The sequence below is a fragment of the Saimiri boliviensis genome, chromosome 3, assembly GCF_048565385.1.
Source record: "Saimiri boliviensis isolate mSaiBol1 chromosome 3, mSaiBol1.pri, whole genome shotgun sequence".
In the NCBI taxonomy this organism is placed as follows: domain Eukaryota; kingdom Metazoa; phylum Chordata; class Mammalia; order Primates; family Cebidae; genus Saimiri; species Saimiri boliviensis.
The window spans coordinates 37,326,409-37,344,220 of NC_133451.1; the positions used below are offsets into that span (position 1 = coordinate 37,326,409).

Consider the following 17,812-nt stretch of genomic DNA (forward strand, 5'->3'; position numbering starts at 1 on the left):
ACTCCGTTTTAAGCAGTACCATGTCTGGATCAAGCATCAAAGTGAGAAGGGTGAACTTTAAAGGGCCTTTAAAACATCTTGAAGCAATAACAAGCCATACACTGAAGCAGCGGCGGTTTTAAACATTACACAGGACTGAAACAATCGAACCAATTTGTCCTTTGTTCTTTTTATTGCATTCGTGATTACATTAATACTGTTTAAAAAGAAACTCAAAAGGCATTAAACTTCAGTACGAATCTACACAAAGTCCTCGAAGGGGCCTGGCTTGGACGAAACGCCCTACTGTGCCGCTCGCTCGCAGCGCCCAGAAAGCCACTGAGCTTGGGGCGTTCCGTCCGTAGGAAGCGACCTGAAATGAGGAATTGCTGGGCCGGGCCCTCGCTCTGCAGGGGAGGATCCGACCAAAGTTTGCCAAGTTTCTAGGCAAGCCCGGCTGCGCAAATGCCGCTTTTTCGCTCCAGCCCCAGGCCTGGCCCGAAGAAGCTTTGCCCCGGGGGTCTCTGGGCCTTCAGAGAAAAGTCCCAAAAGGCGAGGGGCGCCGCCTGGGCCGTCGGCCTGGGGGGCCTGGCGCCCCGGGGCACAAAGAAACAGCGCGCTCACAGGGTGTCCCCTGACCCCGCTGACTCGGGGCCAGGGAGGCTCGGCGCACCCCAGCGGCCGCTCTTTTCCTCCCGAACCCGCCAAGCCCACCCGCTCCTGCAACGCGGCCGCCTCGGCTCCGCTTTTCTCCTGCAGGGAGCTGAGTGCGCTCGGCCGAGGAGGGGCCGCGCCGGCCGCGGGGCCCAGCCCTTCCCGCCGCGCCCGGGACCGCCCTTCTCTCCGGAGCCAGCTGATTGATGGCCCCGGCCGCTCGCGCCCCCCGCCCCGGCTCGCCCGAGAGCTCTGCTGTGTGTTTTGGAAGCGGCGCAACGGGCCGCGGCCGTGTGACGCCCGGAGCGGTCAGCGCCGCCCTTCCTTCCCCCCGGGCTCGGGCGGCGGCGCGGCGGCGGGGCCGAGCGGGCGGGGCGCGGGCTCCGGGGCGGAGGGCACAGGGAGGGGACGCGGGCGGGGACGCGGGGCCGGGCGGGCTGGAGGGGGGGCGGAGGCCGCGCCGCGCACGCCCAGCCCCACGGCCGCGCCGCGCCTCGCGGGACAGGTTGGGCCGGCGGGGCGGCGCCCGGCTCCGGGGAATAATGAGTGTCTGTCAGGCCGTCCCCGGGTGACTGGGCGGGGCGGGGCGGAGGCGGCGCGGGAGGCGGGGGTGGCGGGGGAAGGGCGCAGGGCGGGGTGCCTGTTTGCGCGAGTGACTCGGCCGACCCCTCCGGCGGCTGCCTCCACCCAAGTGGGTGGGGACCCGCCCAGCCCGGGCGGCCGCGGCGGCTCCCTCTCCCCTCCCTGACCCTCCCACCCCGGGTCCCAGCCTCTACTTACCCCGCCAGCCCCGGGAGGCTTGCAGAGCGAGCGGCGCCGGCGTCATGTGACTGCCCGGAGTTGGTGCCAGGAGCCAGAGGGGAGCCAGGAGCGGAGCCGCGCGGAGCCAGGGCCCGAGCCGGAGCGCAGCGAGAGCGCCCGCCGCACGCGCGCCCGTCCCCGTCCCCTGCGGCCGCCGCCGCCAACGCCGCCCGAACTGGAGCCCTGACATTACTGCGCTTGAGGGGCTCTAGGCAGCCCGGATCCGGGCCTTTATTTCTCGTCGGCGGCGCCCCGCACCGCGCCTCGCAAAGTAAGTCCTCTCTCCCTCACCTCTGCTCCGCGCCCCGGCCCCTGCAGCCCGCCTCCTCGGCCGCTCTGGTTTCATTTTTTCTCCTGGAGGGGGCCGCAGGGAATGAGTTGGGGGTGCAGCGCTGCGGGGGGGGGGGGTGCGCCTGCGGGCTTGGGAAAGTGCGGCAGCCCCTGGCAGCCGGGGTGGGGGCGGAGGGCGAGCACGGGGGAGGGGGCCACAGGTTCGCGGTGGAAAGTGAGGGGTTGAGGCGAGGCACCGTGTGGACCCTGGGTGCGGAGGAGCGGAGCTGGCAGCGCCCGCCGCCGTCCGGGGCAGGGCGCGGGCGGGGGCTCACCTGTGTGGTCCCCGGCCTCCGCCCGCCCGCTCACGATTCCCTCCAAAGCCCCAGAAATCTCCGTGCTCTCCGCGTGTGGCAACGTTGTTTGGAGAAAGGTAGCGCCGAGGCCTCTCGCTCCTGCTCCTCCCCCTCCCGGTGCCCCCCCAACCCCGACTCCAGCGTCCTTCCCCTCCCCGCCCTCCGCCCGCGCCCCCCGCCGCCCCCCTCCCGGGACCCGGCGCTCGGTCGCTCGCCCGACAGAGCAAACTTGGAGCAGCCTCCTGTGCCCTCTGGAAAGAAACTTGGGGCTGGAGGCAGCATCCCATTCTCCGTCCTGGAGCCCAGGAGCTGCCAGGGCGTCTGGATCCTCCGGGGCAGGAGAAATGCGCTGGCCGGGTTTGGAGAGTCCTCCTGGGGGCATGGAGAGAACCTGCCGCAGTGCCTGGAGCAAGGATTGCAGCGTGGCTGAAGGCGGAGGACGCCTTAGGCAACTGCCTGCAGCCGAGCCTGGTGGGGACCCAGGGACACAGATCCCTGGACCAGGACCCATGGGACCTACCTAACATTTCCAAGTGGCTTTCTTAGAGATGGCAGATAAGACTTGGAATTGTCATATTCATTTTTTGGGGCAGATTACTAATAACAAGGAGAAACACTTTTCTGGTTTAAATTTTAATGGCAGTATACAATAATACTAGAAGAATGTGAATGGGACTTAAACGGAAATTGGAAATTGCTCACCTTCTTGTATTTCACTAAAATAAACATTTTACACTGAAACACTGAATTTCTTACTCAGAATTTATGTTTCCATTAATATCACTCGAGACGCTTTAAATATATTGATTATTTTCTCATAAGAGTCTGGTATATGGGGAAAAGTATGAAGTGGTATTCTGACAAGTATGTGAAACATGCCAGCAAAATCAAGTGGGGAATAGGCCAGTTGTTCATTATAGGGTTTTCTACACAGCAGTTTTGTACTATCCTATTCTGTATGAATTTGAGGAGCATTTGTACAAGAGAAATTTATCTGGATGATCTGCCTTACCCTAGGGAAGACTTACTTTTAGGGGGAAAAACAGTCTGTTAGCACTAATATCTCCTTTTTTTTTTTTTTAAATTTGAGTTTGTAATAGTGTTTAAAGAAAGTGTCCACGAATGATTTCTTCTGGTTCTAAAAAGAGGTTTGTTAGTTGACTTTAGGCTCTTAATAGAAACCTGAAATTAGATGTTTGATTAAATTAAACTCCCTAGAGAAACTGATTTCTTCATTTCTGCAGTCAGTGAGCTTTGCTGCGAACTATTTATTAGAAGGAAAAAACCTAATGTACTATCTATCCGTAAGTTCAATGATGATACATTGTAAAGAACATTTGGTTTGCATGAAAGAGAATGCAAATATGAAAATCTCAACATGAAAATAACAAAGAAAAGTAGCTGCTTAGACCACAAAACCTTGTCAGATACAAAGCAACAGAGCTTTGCAGAAAGCTATTGTTTTATTCACTGCAAAGTTTCTAAATTAAAACCCAATTTTCTTGCTATGGGCACAGTGATGCTTCTTTCTTTCCTTTTTTTTTTTTTTTTTTTTTTCTTTTTTCCTTACCTGTACTTACATCTGCACACAACAGATTCTTAAATCTCTAGTAATGTAAGCTTGAGTTAAACAGTCCTGGCTAACAAAGTAAAGAGAAATAATGGGAAAGGAACTGTGAATGGATTTTACTATCTTAAAAATAACCCAAAGGGAAAATAGCCATTTTAGAATGTCTTGTAGAAATTAGTAGTCTGGCGTACAGATTGTGTAACAATTTTTAGATTAAATGTCAGAAACAGAATCACATTCTTAAAAGGTAAATTTCTGTAAATGTGTGTATATGCTGAACAGATGAGCAGCTCTGCAAAAATGTGTGTAATTGCGTTTGAAAAAGACAGTGAAAATTTTGGGTTGCTCTAGATGTCCCACAGTCTGTCTTGGAATTCTGTGACTAAAGGAGGCGCTTACCGTTGCTCCAGTTTTAGTTCTGTGGAGTACCTAAATTGTAATCTGAATTCCTAACACAGTACTCTGTCTTCATTTTCCTATTGATGCACTGAGGCTGAACTATAATCATTACCCTAACCCGGAATTGGACCAGAGCTAGGGACAAGCCATTGGGATGGGGCAGGAAGGGACAAAAGAAATCAGGAGGGAGGCTAGTGTTCATTAGGGAGGTCTCTGCTGCTTGAATATGATAAAATCACATTTCACTTATGATGTTTACTGTATGTGGCAGCTCTTATTTGTAAATAGGGCAGGTCCCCTGCATAAAGCTGGTGTTATTATTCACACCCATAGAACAAACACCTCCACCCCCCTGTTGTTGTCTTAAAAAACTCCAGCTGCTCATGAATATAGGGTCAGGGAGGGCCGGCTAAATGTTTCTCTGTGCTTTCTCTCCAGCACAGCCAGCAGAGCTGTTTCCTGTTCTTTGTTTCAAGGCTGGGGTTTGCGTCATACATTCCAAGTGGCATATGTGTGCTCTTTCCTGTTTCAGGCTGTTTTCTGGTAGATCAGTAGCCCAGAGCAGGCTGAGGTCCCTGCCCCTAAACTCCGTATCCCCACCCATGGAGTTATCATGTCTCTACACACTTGATATTGCTTAAGATGCCTGTGTTATGTCATAATGAGAAGTCAGTTAACCTTTTTACGTCCACCCTTTGCTCCACTGCATTTGTCTGGGCGAATAAATGGTTTTACCTTCTAAAATTTTTTATTGCCACATTGTGATTTGGGGGAAATTTCAGTCCATCTTGGCAAAGAAACCTAAAGGAGTTTTGTTTTTATTTGTGATCCTTGTGTTGAGGTGGTTAGGGTGTTTGTTCTAAGATAGGCATTTTGCCCTGAAGCTGTCAATTTTGGATCAGGATTAACACCTTACAGTTTAGAAGACCTAGCATTATATGAAAGATGTGGCCCACCCTTGTTCATATTTAACCCAGGATGCTCCAGGTGGCTTTGGTGGATGGAGGATTCAAGCAGTGTTGGCAGCCTGGGCTTAGCTGAAAGTCCTGGTTGTGTTGGGAAGAAGAAATCTTTGGAAAAATCACTGAAGCAAAGCCTAAGACATTGAGAAAATCCCAGGATTATTTCTTTTTAAGGACAAAGATTTAAATATCAGGATAATATTTTAAGGACAAAAATTTCACTGTACAATATTCTATATCTCATTTTCAACCCGTTCTTAAGAATTAAGCTCAAAGAAAAGGAGAACTGGCAATAACATTCATTCAATGATAGATCGTTCGGAAAATTTTAATCTTCTATTTTGAAAACAGAAGAAAAATGCTCTTCTCATTTTCTTTTTGCAATAACATTTTTCATTATTTTTTAAATATTCTGTCGGTTGTGGGCTAATGAATTTGAGTTAACTAAGACCGATCTTAATATTATTTTTCTTTTGGTTCTTGAGAAACTAAGATTTAAGGAAATATTTGGTTGAAAAAGAAAAGTTTTAGAAAGTTCTTTTATAAACTTATTTGGGGATTTTCTTTTTTAATCGAAAGGAATAATCTACAGCCTCGCCATGGAATTAATTCAGAGTTGCTGAAGCAGCAACTCAGGCCCTCTGCTCCCCAAAATTGATGATAATGATGCTTTGGCTCTAAATGTCACATTCCACCACATTCTTTATGTATAAATGGAAAGTATAAAATATGGTATGAAGAGAGTTACTGGGATCAATTACTTGGCTACTGATAACCTTCTATGAAAAAGGCCGGGAGTTTTGGAAGTCCTGGCAAAATTCTTTCTCCTTTGGGAAAAGCATCTTGAAATACTAAGCTGACCTGCAGGACAAGAGGCTTTTAAGCTTAAAATTCATAAGTAAGTCAAATGGAAGCAGGTTTTTTGGTTTGTTTTGATTCCAAAGTTGTTAACAATCTAGGTTTGGTAAACAGAGTCTGTATTTGGCTTTCAGAAAACTCTTTCCTCTCCCTTTTGCAGGGAGATGAAGTGGTTGATAGAGGTGATCAGGGTCTAATATAGTCTATCAGAAAAACATTTTGCAAGCTTTTAAATGCTAAGCTGAAGAGTTGAGGAAAATTATACTATCTTATAGTTGCTATAATAAAAAAAAAATAGGAATAAGAGTTTTATTTGACCATATAAATAAATCCTGATTCTTAATTCCATTGTCTCCATCTCCCCTTGAGAACTTGCCTTCTTAATATTTTCAAATCAACATTTTTGCTATAAAATGACAGCTTTCTTGGGTAGTATTTCTTGTTCTCTGTTTTCACACCCAGTTGTGTTTAAAAAAATATAGGCAACCTCATTTTTTAAGGTACTGAGAAATAAATTATTCTGGAACATGGACTCTTTCTGAAGTGCTTCATTTATCATTGGTTCTAGCTTTTCAAAAAAATTAATCTGTAGAATCTTAAAACAATTGATGTCTGGTTTGCTAGTATGTGATATTCTAGTCAGAATTCCTCTTGGGGGTGAGTTGGATTATGGTCGTCGCTAGCATTCTCGTTTTGAAGACCACTCTGTTCCTTTATTAGACCCTGTTTCTCATCTGAAGCAGTCATGCCGGAGCTGGAGACAGGAAACCAGACAGCAGTCTGCCCTGATAAGGGACAGCATTGTCTGAAGGGGATAGCCCTACTTTTCCCCCCAACTCAGCTCTCCTTCCTTGAAATTTAGTAGTCAGAGAAGAGGCACAATGCTGTTGACAGTTTCTGAATTGGAACTAGGATTAGTTTCTTCCAAAGCAAAAAAAAAGTCTCCTCAGCTGGGTGTGGTGGCTCACCCCTGTAATCCCAGCACTTTGGGAGGCCAAGGTGGGTGGATCACCTGAGGTCAGGAGTTCTAGACCAGCATGGCCAACATGGTGAAATCCCATCTCTCATATTAAAAGTACAAAAATTAGCTGGGCATGAGCCAGGCATGGTGGCACGCACCTGTAATCCCAGCTACTGGGGAGGCTGAGGCAGGAGAATAACTTGAACCCAGGAGGCAGAGGTTGCAGTGAGCTGAGATCGTGCCACTGCACTCCAGCCTGGGCAACAAGAGCAAGATTCCTTCTCAAAAAAAAAAAAAGGTGTCCTCTTAACGGGCCCTGTCCTGATTCTGTAATGTGGCCATATCCAATGGAACATTTGAAAAGAAAGAAAATGATCTGTATGTTTTATATCTGTTGGTCAGAGTTTGTAGTAAAGTTCTTTCTTTAGCAAAACAGTTTCCTGGAGGTTTTTGAAACTCACTCCATTGTGTCAGCAGGCTGAATTCATTATCATTTCTCCATCTAATTATTTGGAAGGGCTGGAGACAGAAGAGAGCCAGTTCAGTGGCCCTCTAGCCCATGCATTTCATGTAACTCCTGGGTCTGGCTCTTATCCTGTTTCCAGTAAGGGGTTGCTCCTTGAGGCAGGCCCTTTGCAGGAGGACCCAGAATTGCCCTGCTTCGCCCAGGACATCCTCAAGATGGTTGCCAATCTCTGGAAGGCTTGGGGATCCCCCCAGGGATGGCCCAGAGCTAGTCTTAGCCAAAATCAGTGGAGTTTGGCCAAATCTTGACAGGAGAGATCAAATGGATATTGAGGTCAGCAGGTTCTACCCTGGAGAGCGACCTGTGACTCAAGCATGGGGTTTTTTCCTCCTTTGGCCTATATGTTCTTTTTACTACTACTGTTGTTTAAGTGTAATCACGGAGATCCACTCCTTTATCTTTTCCTGTACTTTACACCCCTGGTACCTTCCAAAGCTTCACACTCCAAAGCCACTTTCATTTGTAAGATCAAGTTCCTGTTCCGCTGAGTTTCCAAACAAGGGAGTTTTTCTCCTAGGCTCCCAAATCACGTTTACTTTGCATTTTAGAAGATGAGATGTCAGGGCGGCTTCACTAGCCGCTGGACAGCGTTTCCATGTGGGACACCTGGTGTGCCATCATTCCAGGGCCCTGGCCCTTAATTTATCGTAGCACATGAGAAGCGAAGTTTGACATCCATTCATATATTCATCTCACAAGTATTTATTGAGTACCTACTTATTAGAGCTAATCTCAAATTATATGCAATCATTACTCTGAGTTGTACCATAGGATGGAGTAGACCTGCAGTGATCTAACCTGAAAAGGCATTTTGAAATCTTAATTGCCTGCTGGAACCTCCCCGGGCTCTGCTTCCCATGGGCCAGCGTGGCTGTGCACACCCACACCCTCCCTGCTGGGGAGTGACCCAGCATGAGGAGCTGTTACCTAAAAGGTCGGTCCCACAGCACAGGCTCTGAAGCAGAACAGAAAGTTTCCGGGTCTGCAGGCAGAAACACTTCTGTTCCTGGCTGCAGCTCCAACTAGCTTTGTGAAATTGGGCAAGTCGTTTCACCTCTGTTCCTCCATTTCCTCATTTCTAAAATGGGGATGAGGACCTGACCCACCTTTGTACAGTTATTATAAGGATTTCCGTATTTACTTGGGTCACGCTGCCAATTTTTCTCAGCAGTTACAGGGACAATTGCAGGTGCACTGGCTAGGAAGAATAATCGCCTAATTTGGGGCCTTCAGAATATGTCTTTTGATCTTGCATCCAAGCGTGCATACTGAAACAGGGTGGGCAGCAGGGGCCAGTTGGGAGGAGTGGAAATGGTCACCACCATAAATAGACTGTCCCCACGTTGTGTCTTCTCCAGGGACCAGCCTGTTCACAGAAATCACTATCCTGCACTTACTGTTGGTGGTGTAATGTCCTCTGCTTAGGGAGGTGGTAGAGTGATGTGCCAAGGCTACCAGTCTTGAAGTCAAACGACATTGGGTTCAAGTCCTGACTCTACAAGTTAGCAGCTGTGTGATGTTGGGCAGATTACTTGACGTCTCTGTTTCAGTGTTTTGTTATTTCAGTAAACTGGGAAGGTAGTAACCACCTCATAGGCATTAAATGATAGAGTTCATGTAAAGAACAGTACCTGGTGACTACCAATCCTGAAGGTGGTAGTGATTGGCAGGAAACCTGGGCCATCACTTAGCCCCTTGCTTTCCTCGATCCTTTTTCAAAAACCTGTGTTTGTGTACACGCCCATCCCTCGGGCAGTTTCCTCCTCCTCCTCCTCTCCTCCCTTTCTCGGCTCTCTTTTTTCTGTTTTAGATTTTAAAATACGGTTGAGAGCTCAACACTAGACTTGTTTAGAAGACCTCACTGAGTGGATAATAAATTCTTTGAAGATGGTACCGATAAGGTCTCTGGAGTGTTGAGGGGCCAGGCTAAGGTTAGGGGCAGTAACTTGTTCTTAGGAAGTTCGGTTTACTAGGTCTCCCTTAGAGTTAGGCCCTTCACCCCTATTACTTGTTGAAGGGAGAGATTTCAAGTGCATTCAGAGGGAGAGGGAAATGATTGTGGAACTCCTACTATGAGCTAAGTGCTCTTACCTTAGCTCCTTCAGCTTGACATAAAAACTTCATTCAAGGAACAAGCCCGATCTCCTGTAGGGAGTGGGGAGGGGGTCCTCTCAGGAAGGCTGAGGCCTGCCTGCCTGTCCTTCCCATTACTGCTGGCAGTGTGGCACGCACCACTGGGAAAGCAAAAAGGCCCAGCGTATCTAGGTAAGAAGAGGCGGCCTTGGATTCCCCCAGGGAGCAATCAGCTGGCTGCGAGAAGTGGGGAGGGCCTTGAGCTGCTCTTTGAAGAATTAGGAGGATTTAGATAAGCCGGAAGGGGAGGGGGCATTCCACGCTGGTTGCCCAGCATCAGGGCCAAAAATGAACAAAGGCCTGGGGGGTGGGCAGGGCAGCCAGCATGAAGGGCACTTGTTGGAGCAGGGGGCAGCTGGTGGGGAACAGGGTGCCAAGCATGGGCGCCTGAGTCCACTGTCAGACCCAGGGAGTGCATGGGAGGAAGGTTTGTGAGCTGGGAAAGGGCAGGAGGAGAGAACTGTGAAAAATATCGGTGGCCAGGGGCTAGGGCTGGCCTGGAGAGGCTGAGAGAGACCAGTGGCAGAGAAGCTGCAGCCAGCTACACAGGCCCCCGAGGCAGGAGTGGAAATGGGGAGAGCTAAGGAGGTGAGGACGGCTTTGGAGGTGGCCTCTGGGTTTCCATGGTGAAGAACCAGAAAATAAGGCCAGTGGGAGGTGGGGAGGGGCAGCCTTAGAGGCAGGAACGAAGAGGAGTAGGGTGGGCTTGGGCCACGTTGAAAGCAGTGGTTCAAAATGCTTTTCTCTTTTCTGCTTATTTTTAAAGGGAGAGGGCAGGCTTCGCTCATAGTTTTATATCCAGAGGTTCCATGGCTTTCTGGGAGGAACTTCAATGGAGAATCCTCAGGAGTGGAGGGAATGATCACCACCCCACGGTTCCTTCTGGTTATTTTTAAGGTTCCAACCATCCCTGTTCAGGCCGGAATTTCCAGGAACTGGCTGCTGCCCAGCGCCAACTGGTCCCTCCCAGCCTCCTACTCCCTGCAGGGTGGGGCCCCATGGGTGGAGTTGGGTGGGTCTCCAGTGATAGGGAGGGCACTGAGCAGAGGCAGATGAGAGGCAGCGTGGCCTCACGCAGCCCTTCTGGATTTGATTATATAACGCTTCACAGAAGAGAATTGTGAGGGCTTAGGCGAGGCCTTGTGAGATATGTACACAGCAGGATTAGACATTATGGGTATTTTTCAATTTAGCTTGGGTTGCTTGCCCTTAAAACTAAAACACAAAATTGTCAGAGAGCATAAACAAGTGTGTAACCCTAGTAGGGAAAATGGTTTGCGTTTGCTGTAATTTCTCTGAGAAGGGTGTGGAATGCCACTAGCCAGATGGCCTTGAACTTGCCAGGGTAGCATGGGTGTGGGCATCCCCGCCCCCAGCCCCCGCTTTGCTGGGCCTCCCGTTTGGAAAGGCGTCAGGCTTTTGCTTGGTTGTTACCTTTGCACCTGTCCTTATTGACATGCAAAATCAATTGCTTCACTTGGTCTTTCCGAAGTACAGGGTGTGGGCAGAGTCTTATCTGAAGCCATGTCCTGTTTGGACAAGTTGGACTTGCCTTGGCAACCCTCCATAGGGTGGAGCAGATGGGTGGAGCAGGAAAGTAAAATTGGGTGGCTTGTTAGCTGAGAGAGGAGAGAGGGCGGGCTGTTTGCTCACTGGATCGTTCTATTTCATCTGAAACAAAATAATTAACTTCTTTCCCATTTACAATACACATGAATGCAAAATAACTAATTCACAAGCGGCAAAGATTTAGAAACATCCCATGGAAGTTTTCTACTTCTCAAACCAGCGGTAGAAGAGTAAGGCAGGTGAAAAATCTTGGAGTGGCATGAAAATTTCCAAGCATTTCCAGGTAGGAATTTCCAGGTAAGTGCTGTCTTGCTTAGCTTTTCTTAAGGGAGCCTCCAGCTTAAAAATGCCTGCTGACATCTGTTGCCTGTCCCCTGTATTTCTGGCCAGGACAACTGCCCGTAAATACTCGAGCCTTTGGGAGATTTTGAAGAATTTGAGTAAAGAAACGAGAGAAAAGTTTCTCTGGACAGGAAGTTGAGCTACAAGGATGTTGCTTGCCTTCCTGGTCCTCCTGGCCAGTGATTACACACACATGCACACACAGCCTTTTTTTTTTTCTTTTTCTTTTTTCTCTAAAGTTTCTTTGGGGAGTAAGGGTGGGGAAAGATAACATGTTTCCTCTTTTAAAAATCCAAACACTTGGAAGAATAGAAAGGGCTGCCTGGTGATGGTGTGCTGCCGTATTGCTCCGTACACCTAGCTGAGGTCAGCTGGGGGACTGACGTTTGCTTGGAGGAAGGCAGGTGAGTTGGAGGTTCACGGTCAGTCCTGGGTTGGGGAAGATAATGCAGGGACCCTTTGAGGATCTGTGGGAAGAAATGAGGGCATGGAAAAGGGAATGAATAGGGAGATAAGGGAGAATGTCAGAGGCAGGTCTTGCTCTAACCCCAAGAAACTGGGAGGAAACTGCTTCAGATAGGTACACATTGTCTCTCCACCTTCCTCTTCCCTCCTCCCTCGGGAAGGGGCAGGCAGTCATCTCTAAGGTCGTTTCTGTAATAAATCATGCTGTAGCCTCCAGGCGAGCTGCTTTCAGAGGAGGTTTAGTAACCTCCTAGGCTCCTCTTCCATGAAGGACTGCGTGTGTGTTTCTAAGCCCTGCAGCTCACCTGCAGCACTGCCCCCACCCCACAGAGCAACAGTGCCCAGGCCTAGGACACTACTGGTTGGGGCTCCAAAGCAGGACTGCATTACTTCTGAAATTTCATGTCAATGATTCACCAAGCCTTTTAATCTTCAAGCCCTTTAAGGTTATGTCTTGTATTTTGACAGAAATTTGACCCTTATTTTAACATCGGAAAAGTCAGAAGTATAGGTGGAAAGAGTGTAAAGGGAAATCTGTTTCTCCTTTTTTAGGATCATTCAGTATTATTGGCCTTTCTCTGCAAAGTAACACAGCTGGGGAAGATGGCATTAGCTCCAGTTATGGAAAATTATTTTGACGCTGGTGATGTTCCTATATATTTTTGCTTTTAAGCACCTCCGTAACTTAGAAAGTTTGATAAAAAGTTTTTCCCTCCCCACCCCTTTTAGATGCAGTTTTGTTATCCTGGTATTGCTTAGTTTATTTAGCCTTAGAATGTATTTCTAACACTAGCTAATGTGTTTCTAAGGCTAGCTAAGCTAGTTAAATGTAATGAAGATGTAAATGTGTTTAGGATTGGAAAATTGTCATCAGAAAAAAAAAAAAAATAGAACCACATTTAGGGCCTCCTCCTCTCTGTGATACTCACATAAAATGATTAGTAGAATTTCTGAGCCTGGTTAAAACCCAGTAGGTTTTAAGACCCCGACGTTGGCAAACTGAATTTTTGCTGCGGTATCCTGGTCTCTAATGCCTGTTTTAGTGCGCCACCTACTGGTTCTACTTAAGATTACCGTCAGTGCTGTGTCATAGATTTTCTAGGCTCTTGTGGTTAATTTAGCATTTTTACAGAGTGATAATAACCCCATTGCACTGAGCCGCCCGTGGGTACCAAAGACCACCAAGTTTAGGGACCTGAATTCTTCCAGTGCCTAAGTTACTTCTCAGTTATGTGGAAAGCACGTTGAAGACTTTACAGTCACTCTTTTATGATTCTAGACCAGAACCTGTAAACAAATCTGTGCCAATGACAGAAGTGGTCCCTCTACTCAGAGATATGGGTGCAAAGTATAGAATGTTTTTGCAAATACATAAACAAAAGCCTAATTTCTGTTCATTTGTTTGATTTTCTTTCTAAATTTCATTCCTTCCTAGCTTAGCTTCCCTATCTTGTCTTTATTACAAGTTTTGATTATTGAAATAACAAACTTGGCCGGGTGCGGTGGCTCATGCCTAAAATCACATCATTTTGTGAGGCTGAGGCAGCCAGATCACTTGAAGTCAGGAGTTCAAGACCAGCCTGGCCAACATGGTGAAACCCCGTCTCTACTAAAAGTACAAAAATTAGCCAGGCATCATGGCAGGCGCCTGTAATCCCAGCTACTTGGGAATCTGAGGCAGGAGAATCGCTTGAACCCAGGAGGCAGAGGTTGCAGCGAGCCGAGATTGTGCCACTGCACTCCAAACGAGTGACAAAGTAGAACGCTATCTCAAAAGGAAAAAAATAGAAATAACAAACTTTAAAAATAGACCACAAATGTATAGAAAGCTGTCCCACCCACCACCACTACTCCCAAGAAGTTCCTGTTAACAGTTTTGGGTGTGTGGTTCCAGGCGTTTTCTTTGCATGTCCTTTATCTTCTTGTTTTATATCCGGTGACTATCACTAAAAGCATCGTCATTTAAAAGCTATTTTAGAAGCTACCCAATTAGGAACAAAGTGCTTTTAGACCTGTGAAATAGTGAGTGCGTTTGATTCTATTCATTGTGATATTTGAATTCTGCACAGACTTTTTTTTAATGTCCAGGGATGCATTATTTAGCTAGGAGTTTCAAAATTAGGTATTCTAATCCTATCACTCCTTTGTTTATTAACTGAAATACTTCTGTAATGAGAATATCCATCCATCAACATTTGGATTACTTTGAGGTACAGTTCTGAGCAAATAAACATAGCTTTGTAATTATTTTTTAATGAAAGCAAACCAGGTTTTGTTAGTGCCAGTGTTTTTTACTAGACTTTATGTTTCTCTTAGGATTACAAGTCTTGCATTTCCTTAAACTTAGATAAACCAAAAAAAGTAAAGAACAATCGTGATTTAAATAATGTCTTAATGATAAAAAGATATAGCAGGTTAATGTGTAATTCATTTCTAAAAGGATTCAGTAGTCGTTGCTGTGGCCATTAGACAAAGTCGTTGAAAGCTTTGTGAGCTAAGTAGTGGACTTAGAATTTGAACCAAAAGGAACTCCAGAGCCCATCATCTTTAATTTATTCTACCGTGCTGCAGTTAGTGGTAGTAAAGAATGCAGGGTAACATGAAGTGTGGAGATGGTGGCCTCACGCAGAAGCTGTGGCAGTAGTACAGTTGTGAAATGACAAGGCCTTAGAGGAGACCTCATACAGAAGGGAGGCAGCTGTTAACTTTGAAACTGAATCTAGTCTGAGTTTTATTTAAGGATAGGGGATAGACCTCTGAGGCGAGGGTATGTCAGCAAAGAGGCAAACACCAGACATTTTTGCTCCAGAAGTTGGAACCAACACATTTAATGTTGCGTGTACAGAATATATAGCCAAAATTTGTGAGCATGTGGATACAAATGAGGGCAAAAGGTGTGTGCGTGTGTTATTTACTCTCATTTGATAGACCTAAATCCTTGAGAAGTAGGTAAGGGAGGCACGGTCTGCATTTTGCAGACTGACCCCGTGGCTGGGCTAGTTTGCAGTCTCTGCTTGAGTCTCAAGACCGGAGCTCCTTACTTATACAACTGAGAATGTGAAGGCTTTTATTTAGAAGGATTTGTGGTCAGGTGAGGTGGCTCACGGCTATAATCCCAGCACTTTGGGAGGCCAAGGCAGGTGGATCACCTGAGGTTGGGCGTTTGAGACCAACCTGATTAAGAAACTCCATCTCTACTAGAAATTCAAAAAATAAGTTGGGCATGGTGGCGCATGCCTATAATCCCAGCTACTAGGGAGGTTGAGGCAGGAGAATCGCTTGAACCTGAGAGGCGGAGGTTGTGGTGAGCCGAGATCACATCATTGCACTCCAGCCTGGGCAACAAGAGCAAACTCCATCTCAAAAAAAAAGGGGGGGGGGATTTGTATCAAGATACTGTCTAGTGCAATAGATGAGCCTGGAAGAGTGAATTCCGTGTAAAAAGCTGGGGGTGCAGAGGTGGGAGGCTGCCACAGGGCGGCCAGCCGTGAGTCAGGACTGCTAAATGATCTGACCTCATTGATGTAAGCAGGAGATCTCACATCTTTTGTTTATGGTCCACTGTGGGGCACTGGATGACAGTTCTTAGACCCACGTTCGTCCATACAGCTGCTAGGCTGGGAACTGGTTAATAATAGATCCCAAGACACAAAAGCGTTTTCATCCCTCATTATGAAATCATCTATTTTTCACTGGCTGTTGGAGTTTGTTCTTGCTGGAATACATAAGAGGGTGGTAGCACCATTGATTTGAGCAGCTTGGTATCAAATTGTGTTTGCAGATTATAATACACCCCGTGATGTAGGAAAATACAATTTTGAAGTCAGGGCCTTATGTCGAGTTATTGATGAAATTCACATGTTGTCATGAGATTCAAAACAGGCTTTCTTCAGCGAATCAATGAAGCACAAGAACTACATAGTGTTACTTCCATAACTGTGTGCGAAGATATCTTAGTATAACCCGTGGCGCACCAACACAACGAACTACAGGGCTGCCCTTATGGAGATGGGGATGCGGGTTGTTAACACTGAAATGCAAGAAGTCATCCAGAACCCGGGACTCCTGCAGCTTCTTCAGCTGGAACTCGCTCTAGAACTTGTTCACTTTGCCACCCAAACCAGAGTGATCTATAAAGGCCTTACCTCTAACCAAAGCAGTGAGCGCCTAAACCGGATTTGGCTAGTGAGTGCCTGAAGTCGGTTTCTGAAAATGTGTCTAGTAGCAGGACAATGTTTCTGTAACTGAGGAGACACACTGAACGTTGAGCAGACTGAATATTTCATCTTGTGAAGAAGCTGTCGGCTTGATGTAGATTAGTGTTAGGAGTGGGCTATATAGAACACAAAAGAAAATAGACGGGATGACAAGCAGAGAACAGCAGAAGAAAAGGACATTTCCTTTACCATAGGCTCATTTTCTAATGAGGAGAAATCTGAGTGAAAGCAAGCTAATATTCTTCATATGTGAAAAGTGCTTAGAAAACAATAAGAAGTTGTGCAGGGGTGTCAAGACCTGAGTAGACATTTCTCAAAATAAGAAATCCAAATGGTCAATAAAACTGAAAAAAATTAACTTCAATAACCAAATCAATTTAGAATAAAAATCATTTGCCATTTGGAGACTTAACAAGTTGGCGTGGTGTTTATCTTTTATAACACAAGTGATATCACATGTTGCTGGCGGAGGTTTGGGGAAACAGGTTGCATTTTATTAATGAAAATAATAGTTCATCTTTGCCAGATGATGCATCAGATGCTTTGGGAAATGTACATACTTCTCACCCAGGAATTCCCATACAGAAAACTTATCTTAACAATTAATGGTGTGCAGAAGGATGTGTTTAAAAGGCACATTGCTGTTTGTAAGTGCCCACTCAAAAGGAAGTTCAGTCAACTGATGTGTTCGCACAGCGGCACGGGGATTCCACGGTGCAGAATCAGACTTAGGGAAAAAGAAACGCTTTCACAGTAAATTGTTCAGTGAGGCCGGGCACGGTGGCTCACGCCTGTAATCCCAGCACTTTGGGAGGCCGAGGCGGGTGGATCACGAAGTCAAGAGATCGAGACGATCCTGGTCAACATGGTGAAACCCTGTCTCTACTAAAAATACAAAAAATTAGCTGGGCATGGTGGCGCGTGCCTGTAATCCCAGCTACTCAGGAGGCTGAGGCAGGAGAATTGCCTGAACTCAGGAGGCGGAGGTTGCGGTGAGCCGAGATCGCGCCATTGCACTCCAGCCTGGGTAACAAGAGTGAAAAACTCCGTCTCAAAAAAAAAAAAAAAAAATTGTTCAGTGAAATGATAGGCACTAAATAGCAGGTACACTGTGAGCCCACTTTTAAATAGGGTTGGTTAGAATGAAAATGAGATTTTAATGATGGTTGGTTCTAGATTTTCTTTTTGCTTGTCTTTTTTGCCCCCTAATTTTCCTGTAACCAACGTACGGGGAAAGGGGGAGGTGCTTAGCAATCATATGTAATGTGAACCTCTGTAAAGAGTTGCACAGCAATCCAGGCAAGCTTTGCCACTCAGAAGGGGCTGTACATATTGTTCCAGAAATGTCAGAGTTTACGTATTGATTTAGAAATGCTGATTGCTTCTCATCTGGGTATGACCAAGGAGTCTGATTTTAATTATGTAAATGGCATCTTTCATAGATACGGGAAACAAATTCCAGCCATTCTAGGGGTAGGGGAGAAAAAGGAGTGGAAAGGTGGGATGAGGAGTATTGTATTTTATTTACTTTTATTTATTTTTGAGATGGAGTCTTGCCACATCACCCAGGCTGGAGTTACAGTGGCACCATCTCGGCTCACTGCAACCTCTGCCTTCCGAGTTCAAGCAATTTTCCTGCCTCAGCCTCCCAAGTAGCTGGGATTATAGGCGTGTACCACCACACCCAGCTAATTTTTGTATTTTTAGTAGAAACGGGGTTTCATGTTGTTGGCCAGGCTGGTCTCGAACT

General features: G+C 46.8%; 1 protein-coding gene across 4 annotated transcripts in view; it reads left to right on the forward strand.

The window, feature by feature from the left end:
- The first annotated feature begins 1,232 nt into the window (after positions 1 to 1,232).
- Positions 1,233 to 17,812, forward strand: part of KLF3 (KLF transcription factor 3) — a 37,144-nt gene continuing 20,564 nt past the window's right edge. The window contains exon 1 of one of the 4 annotated variants that reach the window (XM_039468301.2): positions 1,233 to 1,705. Coding sequence is in view for 2 of the 4 variants with exons in the window: in XM_074396003.1 (XP_074252104.1) it covers positions 15,848 to 16,030 (183 nt within the window). In the remaining 2 variants the exon portion in view is untranslated. Of the gene's footprint in view, positions 1,706 to 3,676; positions 16,031 to 17,812 lie in introns of those variants that run through there. The other 3 variants (XM_074396003.1, XM_010338188.3, XM_074396004.1) reach the window with 3 other exon arrangements.